Source organism: Budorcas taxicolor, chromosome 25 (genome assembly GCF_023091745.1).
Source record: "Budorcas taxicolor isolate Tak-1 chromosome 25, Takin1.1, whole genome shotgun sequence".
NCBI classification, from domain to species: Eukaryota; Metazoa; Chordata; class Mammalia; order Artiodactyla; family Bovidae; genus Budorcas; species Budorcas taxicolor.
The window spans coordinates 46,693,100-46,715,661 of record NC_068934.1 but is presented as its reverse complement, the minus strand read 5'-3'; the positions used below and the strand labels follow the sequence as shown (position 1 = coordinate 46,715,661).

Below are 22,562 nucleotides of genomic sequence, written 5' to 3'. Positions count from 1 at the left end.
GCCTGTGCTCCAGAGTCCAAGAGCCACACCTACTAAAACCTGAGCGCCTAGAGCCTGTGCTCTGGGACAAGAGAAGCCGTGGCAATAAGAAGCCCACGTGCCGGGGCTGGAGGGTGGGCCCCACGCCGCAACTAGTGCAAAAAGGCCCGCGCAGCAGCCAAGACCCAGCGCAGCCCAACACAAATAGCCAACCTGAACGCCTATCAGAGAGCAATATACTCACTGTTTCTTCTCGTTCATTTCCCAGGCGTCAAGTATTCGTTCTATTAACTGACATTTTTGAAAGAGCTGAATAAAAAAGAATGTTTCAGGTTAACATTGACATAAATGTCACAGTGTCAAAATTTTAAAGTGAAACAGAACTCTAGTTAAACAGAAAAGTGATACATACCACTTTATACATACAACCCAGCAAGCTAAACAGCTGTGAATTATTGGCTAAATCAGATCCAATGTGATAAAGTAACTGCTACCAATGAGCAGCTGACCTCAAGCAAAGCCAGGTTTTATTCTGAAATGGAATCATGCCCCAGCAAAAATTTAGTTCACAACCCACAGCAATATTGGTACTTTTCAAATGTGAGCAACACTTACTTCTACATGAACTAACATTACTACACTCTTATTAAAAACAGGTGTGGCTGGCCAATGACCAGAGCTGTGGGCTGCTTTATCAGAATGTGCAAAGCCAGTCTCATTCAAATGTCATTTGTCTTCCCCGTCTACTTGGTCACTCCAGGCTAGCCTTGCCCATCTTCAAGGTTTGGGGGTGATATAGTATGAGCGAGAGAATGTCTACAGTCACAGAACTGCAGAGCAAGAAGACACCTGAGGACGGACTCGGTAAAATCACCACCTCATATTTAACAGGAGACAACAGACCCCTGGAAGACGCGTGCTGACACGGCAGAGGACTCACCTCTCCCACTTTCAGTCACAGATTCAGCACCAAAAATGGAAACTCAGGCAAGCCAAATAACTGTTCAAATGTTATTTAAATTTGTATTGTTTTTTAATTTCCAAAAGGTTTCTAAATCTTCCAATCTATTGAGTTTACTGAAACTTTTTCAAAAAGTTCATCTAATGGTGAATTGCCTAGGATATGATTTATAGAATCACTGGTTAAAAGTACAATCGAAATAAGACAGTTAAATCCTTAGATTCTGAAATCTCACCTCCTACCCTTAGACTTCAATTCACTTCATAACTCAAGTAGAAAACTACTATAACCAGGAGTGGCAGAAAAAGACACCAAGTAAGCTTACATGTTTCAATAACAAGTTGTCACCAGCAGAGTCTTGATCAGTAATTGTGCTATTTTCTGTGTTTTCAAAAGGACTTGCAAGAATCAGTGCAATGCAAATTTCCACTTGTGTATGTAAAAAGTTATTCCATGTGTATTTGAAGAACATGTCCTACAAAAAAAAAGAAAAGCAATGCTTTCTTTTACTGTCACCTCAATCTTTCAGTCACTACTTCAATACATTCACCAAATAATCAATTAATAAATGATGTGCTCATGGTACAATAAAACAAATTAGAAGGAATACATTATTTCTAAAGGCTGTTTAAAACGCCTTCATAGACTAAATAACATTATATTTGCTCATTCAACACGTCAGAATTTGCAAGGAATCTAATAGAGACCAACAATGAATACGTAGACAATAAATTTCTCAGAGAAAATCTTTTTGTTTTCACAGTGTATCACTAATACAGATATTAAGTTTAGTAAATTTCCAATGATTTTCAAAGAAATTTATGAGATTTCATTTTGATTCCACAAAATGTTCACTGATGACTCCTGAGCAGTGCCCAGTGCTAGTTGCAAGATACAGTCTCCAATGTCAAGGCGCTCACACCTTAAAAAAATAACCACTCGAGCGCTCGAAACTCGTGGAACTATCAGCAGACGGAGCAAAACAAGACAGATGGCAGGAGGTGGTGTGTGGAGCTCCGGGAGGTGCAAGGGTTTTCCAGATTACCCAGAAAAGGCAAAGGGAGCAGAAAAGAAAAGAGCTCCTAAGAGCACAAAACGCACAGCTGCAGTATGTTTTCAGGGTATCTCTGAGTCTGGTTATCCAATCTCAAAATGAAAAAGTAATGATTAATGATCCATTTAGAAGTTTTATCAAATTTAGCACTCAAAAGTAGCTCTAATATTAACAACAGAATGAATTAACAATAGCTGTACACTTATTAGTAGTAAGATTAAAGACTAGTAACTGATGACTTCAAGGAGACTCCCAAAGACAGGCGTGGGAAGTTGCGTTCCTGTGAGAGGGTGAGGCAGAGACTCTGTCCACAGGGGGCAGGGGCTATGCTGCCACGCAAAGTGTGAGCCTGTGGCGCCCCTTCCTCTCCAGGGGCCCTGCTCTCCGTGCCCTCTACTGCTGTGCCACTAACACGTCAGGCTGAAACAGCTGACGTAGCTCAGCGATGCCACAAAGTGCAATGGCATGGCGGATAGAGCAGGCACGGGTTTCAACGTGGATGTGAATTCAAATCTTGGCTCCACCACTTACTAGCTGTACTCTGGGCATGATCTGAAAAAAAACAGTTTTATACCCATGATCATAGGAGAAATGTATATGAAGTGCCCGCTTGATGTCTCTCTTGTGAAGAGCAAACACCAGGCCCTCCTCTGAAACACATGCCAAATTCCCCTGGGGCACCGTGTGACCACCCTGGGAACCGCCTGTGCTATGGCAGACAGGTCAGAGCCGGCAGGGGCCCCAGGCCAGGCCCGTGGATCCCAAGCACAGGCCTCGGAGCTGGGGACCTCAGGAGTACAGGAAGTCCAGATAAGACGGTCTTAATACCCTCTACAGCTCTCTCTCAGTGCAAAAAAGACAAAAGCCTGTCCCCTGAAGACAAGCATTATGAAGGAAAACAGTGCTGCGGGCAGCAGCCACTTATGGCTCACACAACCCCCCAAAGAAAGTGTTTGTGCTCACTCCTGCCTCCACGGGAGACTGAGCTTTCGGAGGGAAATGTCTGTGTCTTAACTGTCCCAGAAATTCTCTATAACACAGGCACAGATCTCTATGCAGAGCAACAATAAATCACTACTGAAAAATTAAAAGCACTCAAAGTTGATGATAACCTCAAGGGCAAGACTGTTTGCACTCAGACCAAGAAAAGTCACTGACACATACTGTGAGTTTATGAGGTTCTACAATCAGTGATCTTATTTATAAAAGCTCAAGGGCAAGTGAAGACATCATTCGGGGACATCTTACCAGTATGACCCCAATGCTATTCAGCTCCATGAGGTCCCCGTTGATGCTGCTGGTATTCGTCTGGAGGAGGCTGGATACCAACCTAACCACACTCAGTCGGGTGTTCCCCACGGGGGGGTCCAGCACGCCCCACGTAGTCTTCATCACACTTTTCTGAGAAAGAAAAAGCTTTCTGATTAGATTCAGTTCAGGACTTCCCTAGTGGCCCAGTGCTCAAGAATCCGCCTGCCAACGCAGGGGACACAGGTTTGATCCCTGGTCCAAGAAGATCACACATGCCATGGGGCAACTAAGCCCACGGGCTTGTGGGGTCCATGCTCCACAACAAGAAGAGCCGTCTCAGGGAGAAGCCCTCACACTGCAACCAGAGGGCAGCCCCGACTCGCCGCAACTAGAGAAATACCTGCAGGCAGCAACGAAGACCCAGCAGAACCAAAGATAAACAAATAAATAAATTAAAAACCAGTTCAATACACAAACGGTGCAGGAGTATGTACTAAGATATCACACTAGTTAAACTAAGCCCACAAACAACTTGGCTTAAATTCTACACCTGCAGAAAAATCCAAAACTGCTACTGATATCGTTAAGATATGATGAAGTAAATATAAGAGAAAAAAATAGGTAATTTCCCTAGACTACATATTTCATAAGAAATCAAGTACCCCCCTGCCTTCAATATTCTAAACAAGCAGAAAGCTTGTCAAGTCCATGAAGAAAAAGTGCAATACTCCAAACCTGACCAGAAGGCTGAGAAACTAAGAGAAGTGACACGTGGTTTCGGAACACAGTCCTCAACCTCTGCCAAAACCGGGGTAAAAATGCAAACTCAGTAGCTGCCTCTGGGTCACAACCTAGAAGCAGGATCAACCTCAAACCTGCTTTCATCCATACAAGGGAGTTTGTATTCTTTGAAATCACAGAAGATAGACCCAGAACATTTCAGAACTTTAGAAGTTTGGCAGGAGACCCACGACAAAGTGAAAAGGGTGTCCTTCTCCATGTCCCCATCCAACAGGGCTTCCCAGCACCCCCGCCTGCTCTCCTCCAGGCCCAGGGGAAAGGGGAGCCACCCCCCACTCCCTGCAGCGCAGTGCTACTGAGCATGGACCTGCTCACGTGCTGCCCTGTGCAGTAAAGCCAGTCAGGGGCTGAACTCACTGCCCCCAGCAGGGAAGAGTCCACACAAAACACTGTCTCACTTTGGAATCAGCCCAAGAAGAGCACCAGGGTGAGAATCCACACGAGATGCTTATCTGTCAACCGAGAAAGGAGACAGGGACACCTGAGACCCGGGTCGGGGGCCACACCTCCTCCTCTTTCAGGCCCTCCCCCTCCTCCGACTTGCACTTCTTTTCTCCTGAACAAATCCTGCTTCTTCCCTGGCTCTCCTGCCCTTCTCCCCAGGCCTGGCATGAAGGACGCCACTGGCCAACATCAGTAGGCGCCCTTTCCACGGCAGGCCCTGAGCACCCCAGCCTGTGCCCCAGACCACTGCCTGCTCGCTGGTCATGTGAGGAGACAATCTAGGAGCTGAACCAGACTCCAAGCACAATGGACATAAATTATTCTCTGCGCCCCCTCCACCAACTGGAAACACCTAGAGCAGAAGGGAGACACTACCACACTCTATCCCTGGGAACTCACTCCGCAGAGGCCGCAGAGATGCACTGTGTAAGCCTGAGACGCCGGATGCAATGAGGCACACAAGAGGAAAAACCAAAGTGAAGGAACCAGCGTGGGCGGCAGAACTCTCAAGGAACTGTCTTCCACCCCAGAGACACCATAAGGGAGCGCCTCGTCCCCCGGCCTCAGTCTGCAGCAATCCCAGGGGTAGCCGTGACAAAGGCTATGGGCCATGGACACTCTGCTTTTCTAAACCTTCACCGTCTGCATTTTCAGTGGCTGCCTGAATAAACAGTCATTTCTGGATTAGCACACGGATGCCCCTGACAGAAAAACTAACTCTCCAAGTCATAATCAACCCACCACTTCTTAAATAACAATCTGTCCATCAGGCAGTTACACTGCTCCAACTCTTGAGTAAGACAACTCAACTTCTAAGATTAGTTTCTTGAAGATTAGCGTGTACCTCAAAGATGTGAAAATAACATGCTATTAGAAGAAAACTATTTTACTTGCATGTAAATACACAGAATTTATAGGAAAAAAAAAAGAACAAAAAACTGAGTTTTCTAAGCAGGTAAGTATCTTACTTAATTTACTTAATTCTATTCCATTCATCAATTTAGACACTATATACAGATAAAAGCCAATTTAAAAACCAGTTCAAAAGCAATGAAAACAATGGCCCTTTTAACATACTTTGCACAAGGTGGGTGGGTCACAGCCGGTTCTTTAACTCAGAAGGTTCATCTACCTTCTAACAGCTGGAATCAAACCTACGGAACTGTTCAATGATGCTTCAGAGAGCTGCCTTACCTTGGGGGGCTCAAGCAGGAGTTCGTGAAAAGATCCAAGTCTTCCTCGAATGGCTTCTAGAACACTCTTGTTGACCGAACAAGCTGAATGACTCATGCCTGGTGGGCAGATCTCTATATGGCCTTCAAATCTTGAAACAAAGCAAGTTAATTTTATTATTTCAGAACAAACCATTCAAGGTGCTCTGTAACAGCGAATGGTAGTGGCTGAGTCACATGGTCATGCCTGACTCTTGCAACTGCATGGACTACAGTCCAACAGGCTCCTCTACTCGTGGGATTTTCCAAGCAAGAGTACTGGAGTGGGTTGTCATCTCCTCCTCCAGGGGATCTTCCTAACTCACATCGGCAGGCAGGTTCTTTACCAACTGAGCCACCAGGGAAACCCGCATCAGAGTACAGAGATATTGAAAACAACTGTGGAATATATGTAATTTTATCAAAATTTCTGGAAGGATAGGAAGAGGGCATAATAAAACCTTGATGGGGATCAGCTGACATGACCAGAAATCCAACATATGCTGTCAGGGGAGAAATTATATACTATTTCCTCCCATTTTCTCTGAACTTTCTAGCTCTTTGCACCTACTGTACTAACACCATGTCTCTAACCAGAAAAAGTGGAAAGCAACCAGAGACCCCTGAACAACAGTGCATACCATCCTTGCCTACCACTGGATGACTGTTAATAATAAACAGGCCTGGGATTTCCCCGGTGCTCCAGTGGTTAAGAATCGGCCTGCCAACGCAGGGGACACAGGTTCGATCCCTGGTCCAGGAAGATCCCACATGCTGTGGGGCAACTAAGCTCACGTGCCACAACTACCAAACCTGGGCACCCCAGGGCCTGTCTTCCGTGCCACATGCAGCAATGAAGACCCAAAGCAGCCAAAATAAATAGGCCTGTATTGCTCTAGGATTCTCTCAACTAATCCATCGATATCGCTTCTTTAAAAAGGAGTATATTAATGTTCTGTATAAAGCTCTATCTATAGTCATTATAAGTGGCTTGGAGCTTCCCTGGTGGCTTTACAGTAAAGCGTCTGCCTACAACACGGGAGACCAGGGTTCAATCCCTGGGTCGGGAAGATTCCCTGGAGAAGGAAATGGCAACCCACTCAGTATTCTTGCCTGGAAAATCCCATGGATGGAGAAGCCTAGCAGACTACAGTCCATGGGGTCACAAAGAGTCGGACACGACTGAGCAACTTCACTTTCTTTCACTTATAGTCATTATAAACCCTTTCTCTTAGGAAAACAATGACAAAATTGCTTTCATAAAATCAGTGTTAGGAAGCACAGGGATTCTCAAAGTTGGGGGACAGAAGGGAGGGGTGTAACAATGTGGGTGCACAGTTCAGGTTAAAAGATAAACCCGGGAGTGGTGTGTCAGTGCAAACTTGCTGCCAACAGCATAGCTGCTGGAGCAAGGCCTGCGCCGAATCCTGGCCCTTGGCTCACCAGCTATTTGTCCTGATATGGAAAGAACGGCGCCCCGAGGACTGTTGGGGGCCATGCTGGCACTGAGGGCCGAGAGCAGAGCCCGGTACAGCTGACACCTGGAGGAGGGACCGTTACGACAGCCATCTGAAAACATTTCACACGTGCAAGTGATTTCCAAGAGCTACACATAACAGCGTTCAGAAATGCAATTACAGAAAGGGCGCGTGGGCAGGGGAAAGGACTTCTGCTTTGATTATAGTGCTTTTTACTGTGTAGGGGTTTTAATAATTTATGTGGCCAGACAGAGCATTCTTCACTGCAGTTTCTGTCCAGGAAGCCAGACTTTCAAGCTTCTTTACAATGTCATATCCTATGAGCTTCTGTATGCTTTTTCTCTAGTATTTTTCATTTATCTGGAATTTATTTTTATGCAAAACAGGCATAGACACTGGATTTCTTCCCCAAATGGCGAGTCGCTTTCTAAGCTACATTTACAACCTGCTTTTTCCCACTCGTGTGAAAATACCATACAAAAACTTATACTCAAAATCCTTACTCATTCACAAACAAACATTCATTTGTTCATCTGATAAATATTGGTGGTGGTTCAGAGGCGAAGTTGTATCTGACTCTTGCAACCCCACGATCTAGAGCCTAGCAGGCTCTTCTGTCCATGGGATTTTCCAGGCAAGTATACTAGAGTAGGTTGCCATTCCCTTCTGCAGGGGATCTTCCCAACCCAGGATAGAAGCCCAGTCTCCTGCATTGCTGGCAGATTCTTTTTACCAACTGAGCTGCTCATCTAATAAATACTTAGTGAGCATAAACTTATCTACCTGCCTTGACTCAGGTACAACAGTCAATATCCACGGTGTTTCTCACATTTTGGTTCTTTCAAATGTATGTAAAAACCCACCAAATCCAAAACAAAACTCACACTGACATTCCAAGCAGAGGTATGTTAAATGTGGAACTCAGACTCGGAAAGGCGCAGGCTGTGGCGGCTGCTGGGGCGCCGGCAGGCAGCGCTCTTCCTCTGCTGAAGCTAGTGCCCAGACACACCGCGGCTCCCTCACACTCACCAGGGGAAGACACTCTGCCTGCGCACAGCTTGGGGTGATTACGAGTAAAGCGCACAAACATTCACTTCTGAGTTTGTGTGATATAGTTTTCACTTCTCGTGGGTAGATATCTAAGAGGGCTAGATGACAAAGGTCCATTATTTAAAGACTGCCAGGTGCGTGCAGAAGGTGGCCGCGTGGCTCTCCATCCCCGGCGGGCCGTGTGCAGCTTCACTGTTGCCAGCGCTGGCTAGTTGTTTATGCATATCTGGTTTAGCTACGCTTAGTGGGCTGAATGGTGCCCCTGCCTCCAAAACGCACTGTCCACCTCCTAGTCCCCAATCTGGATGCCTAGGTTTCCTTCCTGCCTCACGACCAACAGCATGAGCCCAAAAAGAACTGGTGAGGGGGATATTCTCGCCATGGCCCCTGATTTTAGGGGCTATGATTGCAGCCTCTACCACTAAGAATGACGGCGCTCAAGGATTTTCTGTTTCTCAGTTTCCAAGTTCCTTTGTATTTCTTATTTGCAGACGTTTTATCATAAAAGGCTTTAATGAAATGGTCACACGGTTTTACTTCTTCAGTTTGTTGATACGAGTTACATTGATTTTTATAAAAACTATTTTTATACAGTGGCTTTCAGTTCAAAGAATGAAGGGGAAGGTACAGACTGGCCATCTGCCCCCTGCCCTCACAAATGCCCAGCCTCGCCACTACCAACATCCTCCACCAGAGCATTCACTGCAACCCCTGAACTGTGCTGACACATCCCCATCACCCAGAGCCCGCGCCCTGCACGGTGCACTCCTGATGGTGTACGTTTCATGGGTCTGGACAAATAATGACCTGTATGGGGCACTAAGATATTACACGGAGGATTTTCACGACTCTAAAGGTCCTGAGCTCCACCTGTTCACTTCGCCCCCACCACCACCCTCTGGTCATCAGTGATCTTTTTACCGTCTCCACAGTAAAATGAGACATTTTCCAGAAGGTTATGTAGCCTTTTCAGATTGACTTCTTTCCCTTTTTCACTTGCATTCAAGGTTCCTCCATGTCTTTTCATGGCTGGAGGGCACCTTCTCTTTAGGGCTGAATAATATTCCACTGTATGGATGAACTATAGTTTGTTTATCCACTCACTTACTGAAGACATCTTAGCTGCTTCCAAGTTGTGGCAAGGGTGGGTAAAGCTGCTAAACAACCACGTGTAGGTTTTTGTGAACATACGTTTTCTACTCCTTTGGATGAATACCAAGGAACCTAACTGCTGGGGCTGTGTGGTGAGACTGTGTTTGGTTTTGTAAGCAATTGCTGGACGGCCTTTCCAAGTGGCTGCAGCATTTTGCGTTTCCACCAGCAAGGAATGAGAGCCCCTGCAGATTCGCGGGCCTGCCAGCACTTGGTGCTGTCAGTCAGGTCCAGTGAATCGCTAGCATTGTGCTTCTTACTGATTTCTGTCTAAATGTTATGTCTGTTTCTGAGAACAGTTTAGATCTACAGAAAAACTGCAAAAGTACTAGAGTCTCCATATGACCTATACTCGATTTCCCCCATCATTATCTTACATTTATCAAAATTTATTCACCAATACTCACACGTAAAATCCACACTTCACTCAGATTTCCGTGTGTTCACCTCAAGTTGCGTCTCTGTCTGGAGTCCATCCAGGAAGCCTCACTATGTTTACCGTCAAGAGTCCTCTGTCCTTCGCCTCCTCTTGGCTCTGACAGTTACTCGAACTTTCCTGGCCAGGTACTCCGCAGAGCGTCCCTCAGCTGGGACCTGGTCTTGTACTTCTCTCATGACCGTGGGTTTTTGAGAGGAAGACCACACAAGTAAGATGCCATTTTCATTACACACCATCAATGCAACTCAACAATGGCTGTTGACTTTGAGTGTCTGGCTGAGGAAGTGCTGGTTGTAGCTGTCCTTCCACAGTGCACTTCCTAGAAGGAAGTCATGAGGTGCCAGCTACAAGCAAAGAGTGGAGAGTTTTGCTCTTCCTCCTAGAGATGGAGTTAGGAACTACTTGGAATTCCGCCACAAGCGAGAGCTGTCTCTTCTTCCCCGTTTATTCGTTCCACCATCTATTTGTGTCAGTATGGATTCATGGTTAAGTTACTTCATGCAGCTGCTTCGTGTTATAATACAGTGCTGCTTTATTCTATTGTGCAAGTACTGGCAGTCCCAGCTTGGCCAACGGCAGCTCTTTCAGTTGCCTCCTGTGTCCTGCTCACAAACCCTTACTGTGGGTTTTTTCCTCTTTTTTTTGGTCATCTTGCACATGGGTTCTTGGTTCCCTGACCAGGGATGAAACCTGCGTCCCCTGTATTGGAAGCACGGAGTCTTAACCATTGGACCTCCAGGGAAATCCCTGCGGGTCTTCCTTGTAGAGCACGTCCTTAGTCTCTACACTACGCGACGCTCCACACTCATCTCACATATGTCTTACCCCAGTGGTAGAACCAGCCATTTCTCCAGAGCCCTGATTCCTTTACTGGAGGGCAGGGTTAGAAACCAAGATCTGGGCACACGGTGCGCTGGTTTCTGCTGGTACATCATGGCTTCTGGACCTCACAAAGCGACTGCCGCCTGGGTCTAACTTCATATTTCACTGTAGGTAATTTCTAGCGTCCTACACTGATTCTCTCCTCAACTATGTCAACGCTCACAAAGGAGCCCAAAGATATTTTTCATTTCTAGCATTTCCAGATGATCTTCCATAGCTCTGCTAAAATTCTCCATCTGTCCACAGATTGCTGCTCACTCTTCCCACAAGTCTTTAACATATCAATCACAGTTTTTTATAAAATTCCCTACCAGATAGTTCCAACACTTTTGACTCTAGTTCTATTGACTGCTTTTTCTCTTGAGAGCATGTCAGCTTCTTTTTATTTGGCTTCTTCATCTTGCAATTTTTTGGTTGAAACGTGGACATGCTGTGTAAGACAACAGAAACTGATTTAACTAGTACTTGTCTGCAGCGGATACACCTCTCTTCCCCTAAGTCTTTAGTGTGAAGTTTGGGGATCAATTACAGTCAGCAGCAGAGCTAGGTTCGGGCTCTGCTGTTGCTGTGACTGTTTCTTCTCAGTGTACCATGACTCAAGCTTGTCTCACGTTACTCTGTATTTATAGTTACGGCTGGACTGCCAGGTCTTTCTCAACGGCTGCTCTGCCCTCAGCTGAAGTTCCTCCTTCAAGCTCGCTCCCGTGCTGACGGGCTCCCTGTGCCAGGCCGCAGCCTCCCCTCCATCAGCACTCGACTATACCCACTCCAGTGTGGTGGCCTGGAGCAGGGGAGGCATGGGAGGAACTATTGTTCTGGCTCAGCCTCAGGCACCAAAAATGCCCCTGGGCCTCAGGAATGGGCCATCTCTGCGAACCCACCCTTACTTCAGTGACAGGGGCTCTCTAACAGACTGGGTCCTGAATGTGTCCCTGCTTGTCCTGCGGTATAGAGGTTCTTTCCTGGTCCCTTCACCCCACCACCAATGGTCCGATGCATGCTAAGTCGCTTCAGTCATCTCCGACTCTTTGTGAGCCCATAGACTGTAGCCCGCCAAGCTCCTCTGTCCATGGGATTCTCCAGGCAAGAGTACCAGAGTGGGTGTGAGTGCCCTCCTCCAGGGGATCTTCCCCACCCGGGGATCAGCCCCCGTTTCTTATGCCTTCTGCAGCAGCAAGCAGGCTCTTTACCATGAGCGTCACCTGTAAGCCCCCACCGGTGCCTTCAGGGTTACAGGGTTGCTGCCCTTTCCCCAGTGGTTTAACAGACAGCGGCCAGCATGTCCTGAGCAGGGCTAACAAGTGAATGCAAAGTCCCGTGTCCACAGTTCTCAGGGGCACCCTTGCTCTCCCTGCACCTGGGGCACTTACGGCATTAAGTAACCTACTACCACTCTCTGTTTATTAAAAACATATCGGAACCATCATCTTTTAAGCTGAAAAATGGAACTATATGAAAATACCACAGTTCCTCAGTAGAAGATAAGAGTTACACTGTGCACTAACTTACCCCTTCTCTCCATATTTCTTGGGTTTTATTAAAATAATCTGGAATTTACTGTGTTGTTTCAACATCTGACTTGTTCAAGTCTTTCCTAATAGTCACAGGAATTTTCACATCCCTGTTGCATTTATCATTACTTTCACCAATATATTTCTTTATCTTAAGTTCTTTGCTCTACCTTACTTTTTCTGTTTGACTTTGATAAAGTTCATCTTCAAGTAACTGACCCCAGGAACGGATGGAGCACTGAGGTCTCATATGACTGAAAATGCCTCATGCCCTCACACAGCAATCAAAGTATTTCAGGGTCACAATCCTGCCCTCTGACTTTTGGTGTTTATGTAACTTTACAAATGAGATGTCTGGCAATCTGATCTGCTTTGTAGTTAACCCATTTTTTCTTGTTCAAATAGTTTTAAGATTTATCCTTTACCCTAGGGACTCAGAAATCTCCTAAGCGTAAGGCTAAGATTTTAGCCATCCACTATCCCTCCGTCCACCCCTCTTTAAAGGTAAGCCTGCTTAGTGTCTGATCACCCTTTGCGGTCTGGGGGTAAGTTCCTTCTCATCAGGAATTTCTTCTGTCATTTCTTTTACTGTCGTATCATTTCTGTTCTCAAGCCGAACTCATCAACATAAATCTCACAGCACCAGCTCATGTGCTTTTAAAGGATTTTAAGAGATGATGCAACTGCCTTACACCAGGAGTAGCAAGATAACATTCCTGTACCACCTGATTAATACCGTAAGTTACTGGTTACATTATTTAAAATAGGAATTAACAGGGGAGTCAGAACTGCAGATACAATCCCAAGATTACAGTACACTTGAAGCACTGCTGCCACACTGACATTCCCCGATCAAGCAACCAGAGATGAAGACGACGGGAATAGAGATGGAGACGCTGGGAAGCAGGGACTGATACGGCTGTGTTTACTGTTTTGCTAGGAACCAAATGACACCATCAAACATAACTCCAGAAGTCCTGGGCCGCCAAATTTGCTTATGCGGACAGCAGACCTTGCTGCTCCTTCACGTCATGCCTCTGCTTCACAGGATGGACCCAATGGTAAAGAGGAAAAGACAAATCCTAATCGCTAAACCACACGCTCCTAGAACACGAATATATGCCTACCTCTTCAAATTCTCATTCTCAGGAAACAATCTGGAAAACTCTGACAATAAGTAAATCAGCTTTAGGTATAAAACTGTAAAGATTATGACAAATATTAAATGACTTGTCCAGAGGCACACAAATAGGAAAAACAGACTATCTTTCTGATTCTTAAACACACCTAAAATTTTCCTTAAGGCCTCAAGCCACCTGTCCATCCATTTTTAAACAGCCTAATGAACTGCAGTGCCTCACGTGCGAAGCCTCAATTAGCGCAGAGAGGACAGAAGAGCCCTGAATCGCCACTTGGAGGAGAACTGCACACCAACCCGGAACAGCTATTCTCAATTTTCATAAACAAGAAATAAGCTTCTCCTGAATGTGAGCCATTCTGCATGGGTTTGACTTATTATAGTAGTATTTTGGTAATGAGTACAAAAACTCAAATAACAAGAATCCAAATGTTGCCAATAGTGTTTACTAAAGCATCTTTTTCAACTACATCTATGTACTGCATTCATATAAAACTATTCATACAGTAGAAAAATATTCAACAAATGAAATTCAAGGGCATGATACTGTAGTAATAAACCACTAACTTAATTCTTAGTTTTTAAAAATTCTAAAAGGAAAACCAAATGACTCATTTCATGAAACAGAAGGAAAACTTACGTTGGTCGCCGTGTCTCAAGTAAAGTCAACAATATCTGGATTGCACTGACTATGGCCGATTCATTTTTCTCCGTGTGGAAAATATTTGATAGAAGCTGCTCTATAATTTCTTGCCTAGGGAAACAAATCAACAGTCAAGTGCTAACTGTAATGTTATTTAACACTAACAACTTTGGAAGAAAAGGTCACAGTAATACAAGTACTATATAAGAATGCACTTAATTAACCAAGATCTAAAACAGGTACAAGAGAATATCGATTGCTGCATTTTGCCCTAAAATTAAAACCTGGTAAATAAATCAAAATAACTTGGCAGAAGTGAAATGGATCTGACTGAACTGCTACACATGAAGTATTCTCCATAAGCCCTCCCCAGGACACTCTCCTATGCATGTAAACAGGTCACAATTTAGGTAAAATACAAGAGTAACCTGTCAGGTAAATTTACACACATGTTCTCAAGGAAAGCTTGCTTCCCAGGCTCTCAGTAATTTTTAGGAACCACGCGGATTAAGAAACACAATCTCTCTTGCACTGTGACTGACAGCTGGTTGTTCCTGTCGCTCGCCTGACACACACCAGTCTCCCCACAGTACAGTGGGCTCAACGGATACTAACACCAGCTCCTCCACCAGGTCAGGATGGCAAGCAGGGAATAAACTCTTCCTCTCTGGGAGAAGCAAACAAAACTGGCATCTAACCTAACTTCAGAGGATCCCCTTGCAGGAAGCAGTCTTCCAGTACTCCCAGCCAGCACTCAAACTGCTTATAAGACCTCTAAACAGTACTGTAAAAGTCACTCAACACACAGCAGTCTATAGAATAAATATTAAACTTGGAATTGAGCTCTGAAAAACAGGCTGCTTTTCTTTTTACAGTAAACCCATATATTCTTCAAACAGCAGCCTCACCCCAGAGAGAGGTACCAAGCACCACCTGTGGCCATGGAACACTCAGAAGGTACCAGTCTGAACCCACATGAGTATAAAGTACACGCTGGATTTCCCAAACTTTGTACACAGAAGTGAATGTAGAATATCTCATTAATAATTTTAAATAAACACATGTTGAAATATTTTTGTACCTATAAATAATATATACTTATATAAATATATTTTGTATAAATTATAAATATATATGTAGCTATTCTAGAATATATAAAAATTTCGCCTATTTTTTTACTTTAATATGGCTACTAGAAAAATTTTACTTACATGTTACTTTTATTGTATTTTTATTAGACAATGCAATCATGTACCATATGAAATTACCGACAGCCCACATTTTTTAACCTACTTGAATGGCAACTTCACATGGCTCAACCTCATACTAGTATAATTACCAGTACTGTATGGAGTACATAAGTCACAATGACAAGGATAACTAACACGGGGCAGGTAAGATGACATTTTACTCAGAAGCTAACAATCTCTTAAGTTTTGCTACTCGAGAGAACTAGTGAGAAGGGCCTTCCCAGCCAAAAGATGGAAATGAGCCTCAATACACAGGAAGACTAAAAAAAGTTCTGACAAAGTCACTAAAAAGAACAACAGTAGCAGTAAACTGAAGCTAAACTGTCAATCATATGTAACAATGCTAACTATTCATGGTCTTTCCCAGTTACGCACCCCAAGTGGGGAAATGCCACTTTTTCTATTAAAATCACTTATAGTTTTATGGATTCAGGTTGAATGCATGCACGATGCTTGATGGTAAATACTCTCTCTGAGAACGTGTGGCTCTAGATACACCAGTATGGTGGGCTGGCCACTCACGGACTTCACAATCGTACACCACCCCTAAGTGGTCTTCCACCTAAACACAAGCTGTCGGTTCCCTGCGAACTGCCTAGAAACAAGGGCAAAAGCAACACAAAGAAACAAAACACACGGGATGCAGAACCCTTCATATCAGGTCTGGTCAGGCGACCCCTCGACAGCTGCCAAGGTAGAGTGAATCCGAAGAAGAGCTTCTGATCCAATGTGTTTGCACTTAAGACTCTCTTCCCTCAAAGACCGTGGAGGCAGTGACTGTAGTTATGATGTCACTGTCCCATCTCACAACCCTACGCAGAAATGGCTCTTATTCATTAACACATCCTTACCCCGCAGGTCTCCAAAGGGCATCATGAGGGGCTGAGATCAGATGAGCAGGTTCTCCTGCCTTCTCGCCCACCCACGGGGATTTTCCAGGGACCCAGTCCCCACATGAGGAACACTTACCAAAGAGTGACAAGGGCAACGCATCACAGAGCGTCAACAAGAAAAGGCAACAAGAACAGAGATGCAAACATACTTCTCTAGAGTGGCAAGCAGGGGGTCTGGCTCTGCACTGCTCTGGACCTGCAACATCTGGTCTCTGCTCAGGCGGACAATCTCACAAAGTGACTGTGCTGCATTTGAGTGCCGCTAGAGGAAAGAAGCACAGTGTCAACTGCAGAACACACCAGAAGTCAAACTTATCATGAAGAGTTAGTGAAGAAACTGCTTAAATAACACAAATTAACACTGGCCGTAAGCTACAGTAAATAAGAAATAACATTTCTAAAGTATTGAGTATTTTACCCTCTTGGGCTGATGAGCTTTGTTAACAATGCTGCCAACAAAACACAGCTGCTGTGTGTAGAGAAATGTGATTAGAGTCCTGGCAAGGAAAGTTTCTATAACTAAACTCGAAGAAAAATGTATGCCCTCAATTGACATACTTTTAGCAGCACAGAAAGATGAACCCACCTCCTTGACTTAAAAAAAAAAAAAAAAAATGCAGCTTTCTGGAATATACTAGTGAGTAAGTAGCCCTACCCGTTCTTCCCATGCTGGCGTGCGACGCCACAGCACGCTCTCAGATGCTGGCGCCAGGCACGTGGCACTGAGCGCCGCCCGCCCAGCAGGAGCAGAGCAATGGGATTCTAGTGCAGGTGGCAACACGCACCAGGATACCAAACCCCATGGCTTGGGATCAGGCGTCACAAACCTTCTCAATAAATGTACACTGGACAGTATAGTGTAGCATGCAGCTTCTCACTGAATACCCAACAGAAATATCAACAGGACTGTCAAAAAAAAAAAAAACTTTCTTGCAAGTCAAGGAGAGAAGGTGCTGATGCCTCCAACACTTTGTCCTTTGCAAACGGACTTGCTCCAGAAGTGGGCCTCTCCTTCGCCAAGCCTTCAGACAGCGACCGTGTCCAGTTGAGCCACAGCCTAGTAAGGAGCAAGCTGCGTCCCCGCCCCGGGAACAGGCCAGGCCCGCCCCTGCCCTCCCTTACAGCCCACGGGAAACGTGCTCTGGAAACCATCGATGCCCCCACCTCCCCTTCCCCAGCCACAGCAGGAGGACCGAGGCCCCTCCAAAGCTATGGCATCCGAGACCAGTCCACACAGGAGTGTCCTAAGTGTCAGCAGGAACAATACTACAGGGGCAACAAGTAAACTGTCAGAGGAGAGCCACAGCCCCGTGCATGGCTAGCTCTTTGCCTTTTTTTTTTTCCTGAAAGGGACAGTGGGATGGAGAGCCTGCTTTTGATGAACTCCAGGTACCAAAAGGTTTTGAATGGACTGGAGCAGAAGGGAAGTCTCCCCTTCGTAGGCGAGAACACCCTCCAGCCACATGCTTCTTCCCCGGCACTGTTCTTCTACAGCGCTCACTCTTCAACAGACTCACAAGCCAGAGCATCGGAGGAGGGCGCCTGTGCACAAGACACACCCAGCATGTTCTCTGAACCAACTCCTCTGTAGATACTACATCAAACCACGTGGAATGGTAACTTCTCTAGGCAGAAATGGCCACATGCTAGCCACTCCACAGGGCTCAGAGCCGCACAGCAGCTGGGTGGCTGTCTCTACTACAGAGGCACACCCGCTGGTGACTCCCCCCGGCCACCCCAGAGAGGTCCCCGAGCAAACTCCAGAGCAGCTCTGACGCTGCTGCCCGGCCAACCTTCAGCACCCAGGACAAAGGCCAAATCGACCAGGGCACAGAAGCGAGTGCCCAGGAGCCCAGCACTCTGGGACACAGTGGGGACCTGGAGCTGCTGTGTGTCTGGAGGCTTTTGCCAGAATGGAAAACACAAGCGCAGACAGATATGGCCACATCGTCTGGGCTAAAGATGGGGATAAAAGAAAAAAGTGTGGAGGAGGTTTGTGAGGAAGGCAAGCAGATGCAGCCCCCGATCTAAAGAGATGGAGCGAGACCCAGGGCTTACCGTTTCACATCAGGAAACTGGGTCTCAGCGAAACACAGCGTCTTTAAAAGCCTTTGGTGTTTAGAAAGCTGTCAGCCTGAAGCACGCCAGGCGACCACTAGCACCTGTCCTCCTCATCACATCTAGCAAAACGACGCTCTGTGCCCAAACGAGCATGGCTCTTTCTCCAAAAAACTCAAGTTCAGAGTCACGAAAGAGAACTTACATCTTCTTCTTGCGATGGATGAACTATTTCCACGAGCCTCTGGATAATTTTCTCCTCATTTAACCACTGTAAAACACATTGTAGAAGGAATCATAGCAATGAGTGGCTCCTGTCCAAGCCCCAGTGACGATTAACATACTTGGAGATATCCATCATATTTTAAGTAGAATGTTACAGGTTTTCTCTGAGCTTTGAACACTACAGGAAATTAAAAGTCCCCCAAAGAAAATGCCAGTGCATATATTATTTTAACAGCAGCTACAGTACCAACTTCTCCCCATATCACAAAGCCACATCCCCAAATCCTACACATTAGCTTAGTGACGTTAGTTCTCAGGCACCGAGCACTAACAAAGCCTGTGCTTTCTTACGAAGTGAAAGCAGAGATGGAACCCTTCTCTGTAAGAGGGTTCATTTTAAGGGAGCTTCAGAAAGGCTGAGAAAAACAGTATGCCGTATCAAGCCTTCGGTTTAAAATACACGATGAACTTTCAGATTCTAAAACAAAAACCACCACAGGAAGCATGGGGGCTGGGGGGTGCCACGGAAAGTTTATCTGCCTGGTCACATGTTAGCAAAGAGCTGATATCATGACTAGGACACTCTTCTTCAACTATGCATCAACTACTGCCATGAATGAAAATATGAAAGGGGTAAGAATAAATGAAAAAGCATCTGGTGTAATATTAATTCCACAGGGAAGAGAAACACCAAGTCAATAATGGCAATCTCTACCTAAAGCAGATGGATGGACACACACACACAATCCCAAAAGTTAAGAGAGATGGGGGGTGGGAGGCAGGAAATCAAACACAGTTTGCTAAAGGCCGCAGAGAAATTCTTAGGTTGTCTTCAAGCTCCTCAAGGAGAATATGCCAAAGGAAAATGCAAACAAAAGATCTCAGGAGACCACCAAGAAGGCAGGGGCCCATCTTATTTTAAGATGTTTTAAAATGTGCACAAGAAGCCCCTCTGCGGTCTTGTTCACACACAGATTCCGACCCAGGAGGGCAGAGGTGAGATCCAGGTGATGTCTGGGACCACACTCTGAGTAGCCCCGTCCTCAAACAGGACGCCAGCGCCTCTACAGAGAAGCTGGGGCTGAGGGTCTTGACCACCTAGAGGCAAAGTGGGAAGCTTTGCGGGCAGTGAACTGATCCCCCACCACCCACCTCCACAGCTACTAACAAGCGGCCACAGTCCCAGCCCACAGCTGGCCCCCAGACCAAAGCCAGACACTCAGAGGAGTTCTCACTACCCTTCCCTCGACCTCTGCCTTTATTAACCACCTACCGCTACACCCCTTGAGAAGCACACCTACTCCCTTGGAAGTGAGCCCTAAAATCCAACCCAGAAGTGACCAAATTTGGAACTCTAAGAAACCATACTGAATAACCTACTCCAGTAATAACAGATATAAAAGGCAACCACCCTCTTAGCCTTAACTGCCTTTTCTGGAGTCCCCAGTCTCCACAGAGAAAATATTCGCATCCACAAATACACACCCGAAGCCCCAGCTTAGGGCCCTTTCCCGGGATATTCACTAGGTCCCTCAGCTGACATACTCATGTTGACCGTGGCTCTCGGAAGACCTCTGCCTGGTTCTGCAGACCCAGCCCTGACGCCATCCCGACACATCACGCCACACCACGCCCCCACACACACCTGCCATGCCTGCCCCCCTCAGCGGACTATGCCCCTCTCCCTGGGACACCTCCTGACAGACCCTACTAACTCAATAAAACTCATTTCCAGAGTTCTTAGGTTTGAGGTTGAGTATTAAGGACAGAATCGACTGGGGAACGGTTCTGGAAGAAGGCAGTGAAGGGACGAAAGAGAAGAAGAGATGGAAGAGGCAGAGCTGAGAGCCTGTGAGAAACCTCACCTTCAAATCATTCACACCCTCCTCTTCCCACCCAAGACAATCTCCCAGAGCCATATGTCCTAGAATAACCACCTCCCCCAAATCTGAAATACACGCCCCTTTGAAGGTAAACTCCTTTCTCCTGCTATCCCATGCTCCTAGGCATCCATGAGAAGGTTACTTCCGAAGCCAGATTCCCTGGAAATACCACATCTCTTCCTTTTGACTCTTAGAGACATTCCTGCAGGTGACCATCTTCTCAAGACAGAGAAGACCCCTCACAGCCTGCTCAAACGAGCAGAGCTCCCAACCTTCCCATTTCTGCTCTTCCCACCAGACCAGCTAAGACAAATCCTCAATCCAATCTGCCTTCCCACTCCACTGAAGAGCAAAGCCAGCAAAGCAAGGGAACAGGAAGACAGCCTGTGCCTCTCGGGACGCGCCTATGGGGAACCCTAACCCTGGTAAAATCTGGATCTCTTCCTGTGGGGAAGTCCTCCTCCTGCCCCCCGACCCCGGGTTCCCAGACCCTGACTACCCATCCCTGGGACCCCACCCAGACGCCGCAGCCCGCCCACGCCGCCTGACTACTCACATTCAGCACCTCCTGCCTGGGCTGCGGGGGCTCGATGCACGTCAGGAGCCTGAGCAGCAAGTCCATGATGGCCGACGTTCCTATGTGCTTTATAATAAGGTCCACAAAGTCACGTTTCTTCTTCAGGAAATCCACAATCTAAAGGAGAACAGCCACAACTGAAAGACGCATCCCTGGGGAACTATCAACTTCAGGACACTTTCAGTCCTGACCCCTGGGGCTGCCCCCTCCAAAGTCCCATCACCACTTTAAGTTAAGGCAAGACAAAGGCTGAATTAGCCATAAGATGTCAAACCGGAAAGACTTCTGATTGTTACAGAACTGAAAAACCTCTTAAAAAAAAGAAAAAAAAACCAAAAACTCCCAAATTACCACCTGTTCCCTGATACAAACACACCATAATAGAATCTTTCATTTCTGCTCACTTTCATTATTAATTCTGAAAGAATGAGGATCAAAAATTTAACACTCCATAAAAGGCAAGAGAATATACCACTTAACAATTTATAGACATAAAGCAAGTCCATTAGGCTTTACACAAAAATGCAGACTAAACATCCCAAGTCCTAACTGTACTCTAGCAAGTAAGAGAAACATTCAGAACAGACTTCTGCATCCATCAAAGCGGCTAACTCACATGCTACAGAAAATCACAGCTGCATTTTATTTCAGCCATTCACCTGATCATAGTGACACCAGGAGGGTGAGCATGGAAGAGGCTGACCATTAACCCGAGGGGATAAGAAAACATGAATAAAGTCAGGGTTGCCACCTGGGTCTCTCCTGCATAGGAAGAAACATGCTCTGCCTTGGACACCCCTGTCCTTCTAGCTTTTGTCCGTGTGCAGGAATCATCTGCTCAAAAGTCCCAGAAGCAGCATAGCCAGTGAGGCAGCTGCTGTGACAATATCGCCCTGACGTCTCCCAGAAGCCTGTGAGGTGGGGCTGCTCAACTCAAATGTTCTAGGTGAGGAAACTGAGGCTCAGACCAGTCAAGGATTTTGCTAGAAGCTAAAAAGTGGTTGCCCTGAGATTTAAATCCAACAGAGCCACAAGCTCATCACCCAACATGACAGCTAGAAGCCAGGGGTGAACTAAAACTGCTTCACACCATCAGGTGAAGTGCAGGATTAGCCATCACACACTGCTTCACTAAACAGTGAGGTTAAAGGCTGTAGCACAAACCTTCAGTGAGTTATACATAATTAATCCACTCACAGCTGAGTCACACAGTAGTTTTTAAAAGCACAGTGGAGTAGAGGGGGAAGAGAAGGTGGCATGTGGCCAAAACACTGCATTTAGTGGTCGAAGCACCGACTCCTGAGCCCGCAGGCAGGGCCAAGGGGGCACAGCAAGGACGGCGAGGTGGCCTGTCTGGGGGACGGCACTGGAGGGGCTCACCCACCAGCACTCAGGGTGCCCCTCACAGAAGGCCCTGCTGCTCTGCAAGTTAATCCTGAGAGGTGTCTATACTGGTTCAATCAGACTGAGTCTGAATTCAGTTGCACATATCCTTACTAACATATCATGTGATGGGAAACCTTTATTTACACTCATAATTCTCACAAGACGAGGAAGGTGCCAGTGTGGGCTTCTCCTGTAGCTGAAAGAGCAAGCAAGGACTCTCGAACCCTCTCGTGACTGAGGGCTGAACTGAGAAGCACCACAAGCAGCAGAGTGAAGGGGGCCTTCTCTCAGCGCTG

The 22,562-nt window shown here is 46.2% G+C and overlaps 1 protein-coding gene across 8 annotated transcripts in view; it reads right to left on the bottom strand.

Annotated features, from left to right (window-relative positions):
- PPP6R3 (protein phosphatase 6 regulatory subunit 3) overlaps positions 1-22,562 on the bottom strand; it is a 123,183-nt gene that overhangs the window by 40,579 nt on the left and 60,042 nt on the right. For 7 of the 8 annotated variants that reach the window (XM_052662420.1, XM_052662424.1, XM_052662426.1 and 4 more), the window contains 8 exons: positions 20,860-20,997; positions 18,401-18,466; positions 16,287-16,399; positions 13,992-14,105; positions 5,685-5,814; positions 3,243-3,395; positions 1,266-1,415; positions 224-288 (listed from right to left, as the gene is read on the bottom strand). In XM_052662420.1, the coding sequence (XP_052518380.1) occupies positions 224-288; positions 1,266-1,415; positions 3,243-3,395; positions 5,685-5,814; positions 13,992-14,105; positions 16,287-16,399; positions 18,401-18,466; positions 20,860-20,997 (929 nt within the window). The remainder of the gene's footprint in view (positions 1-223; positions 289-1,265; positions 1,416-3,242; positions 3,396-5,684; positions 5,815-13,991; positions 14,106-16,286; positions 16,400-18,400; positions 18,467-20,859; positions 20,998-22,562) is intronic. The other variant, XM_052662427.1, reaches the window with a different exon arrangement.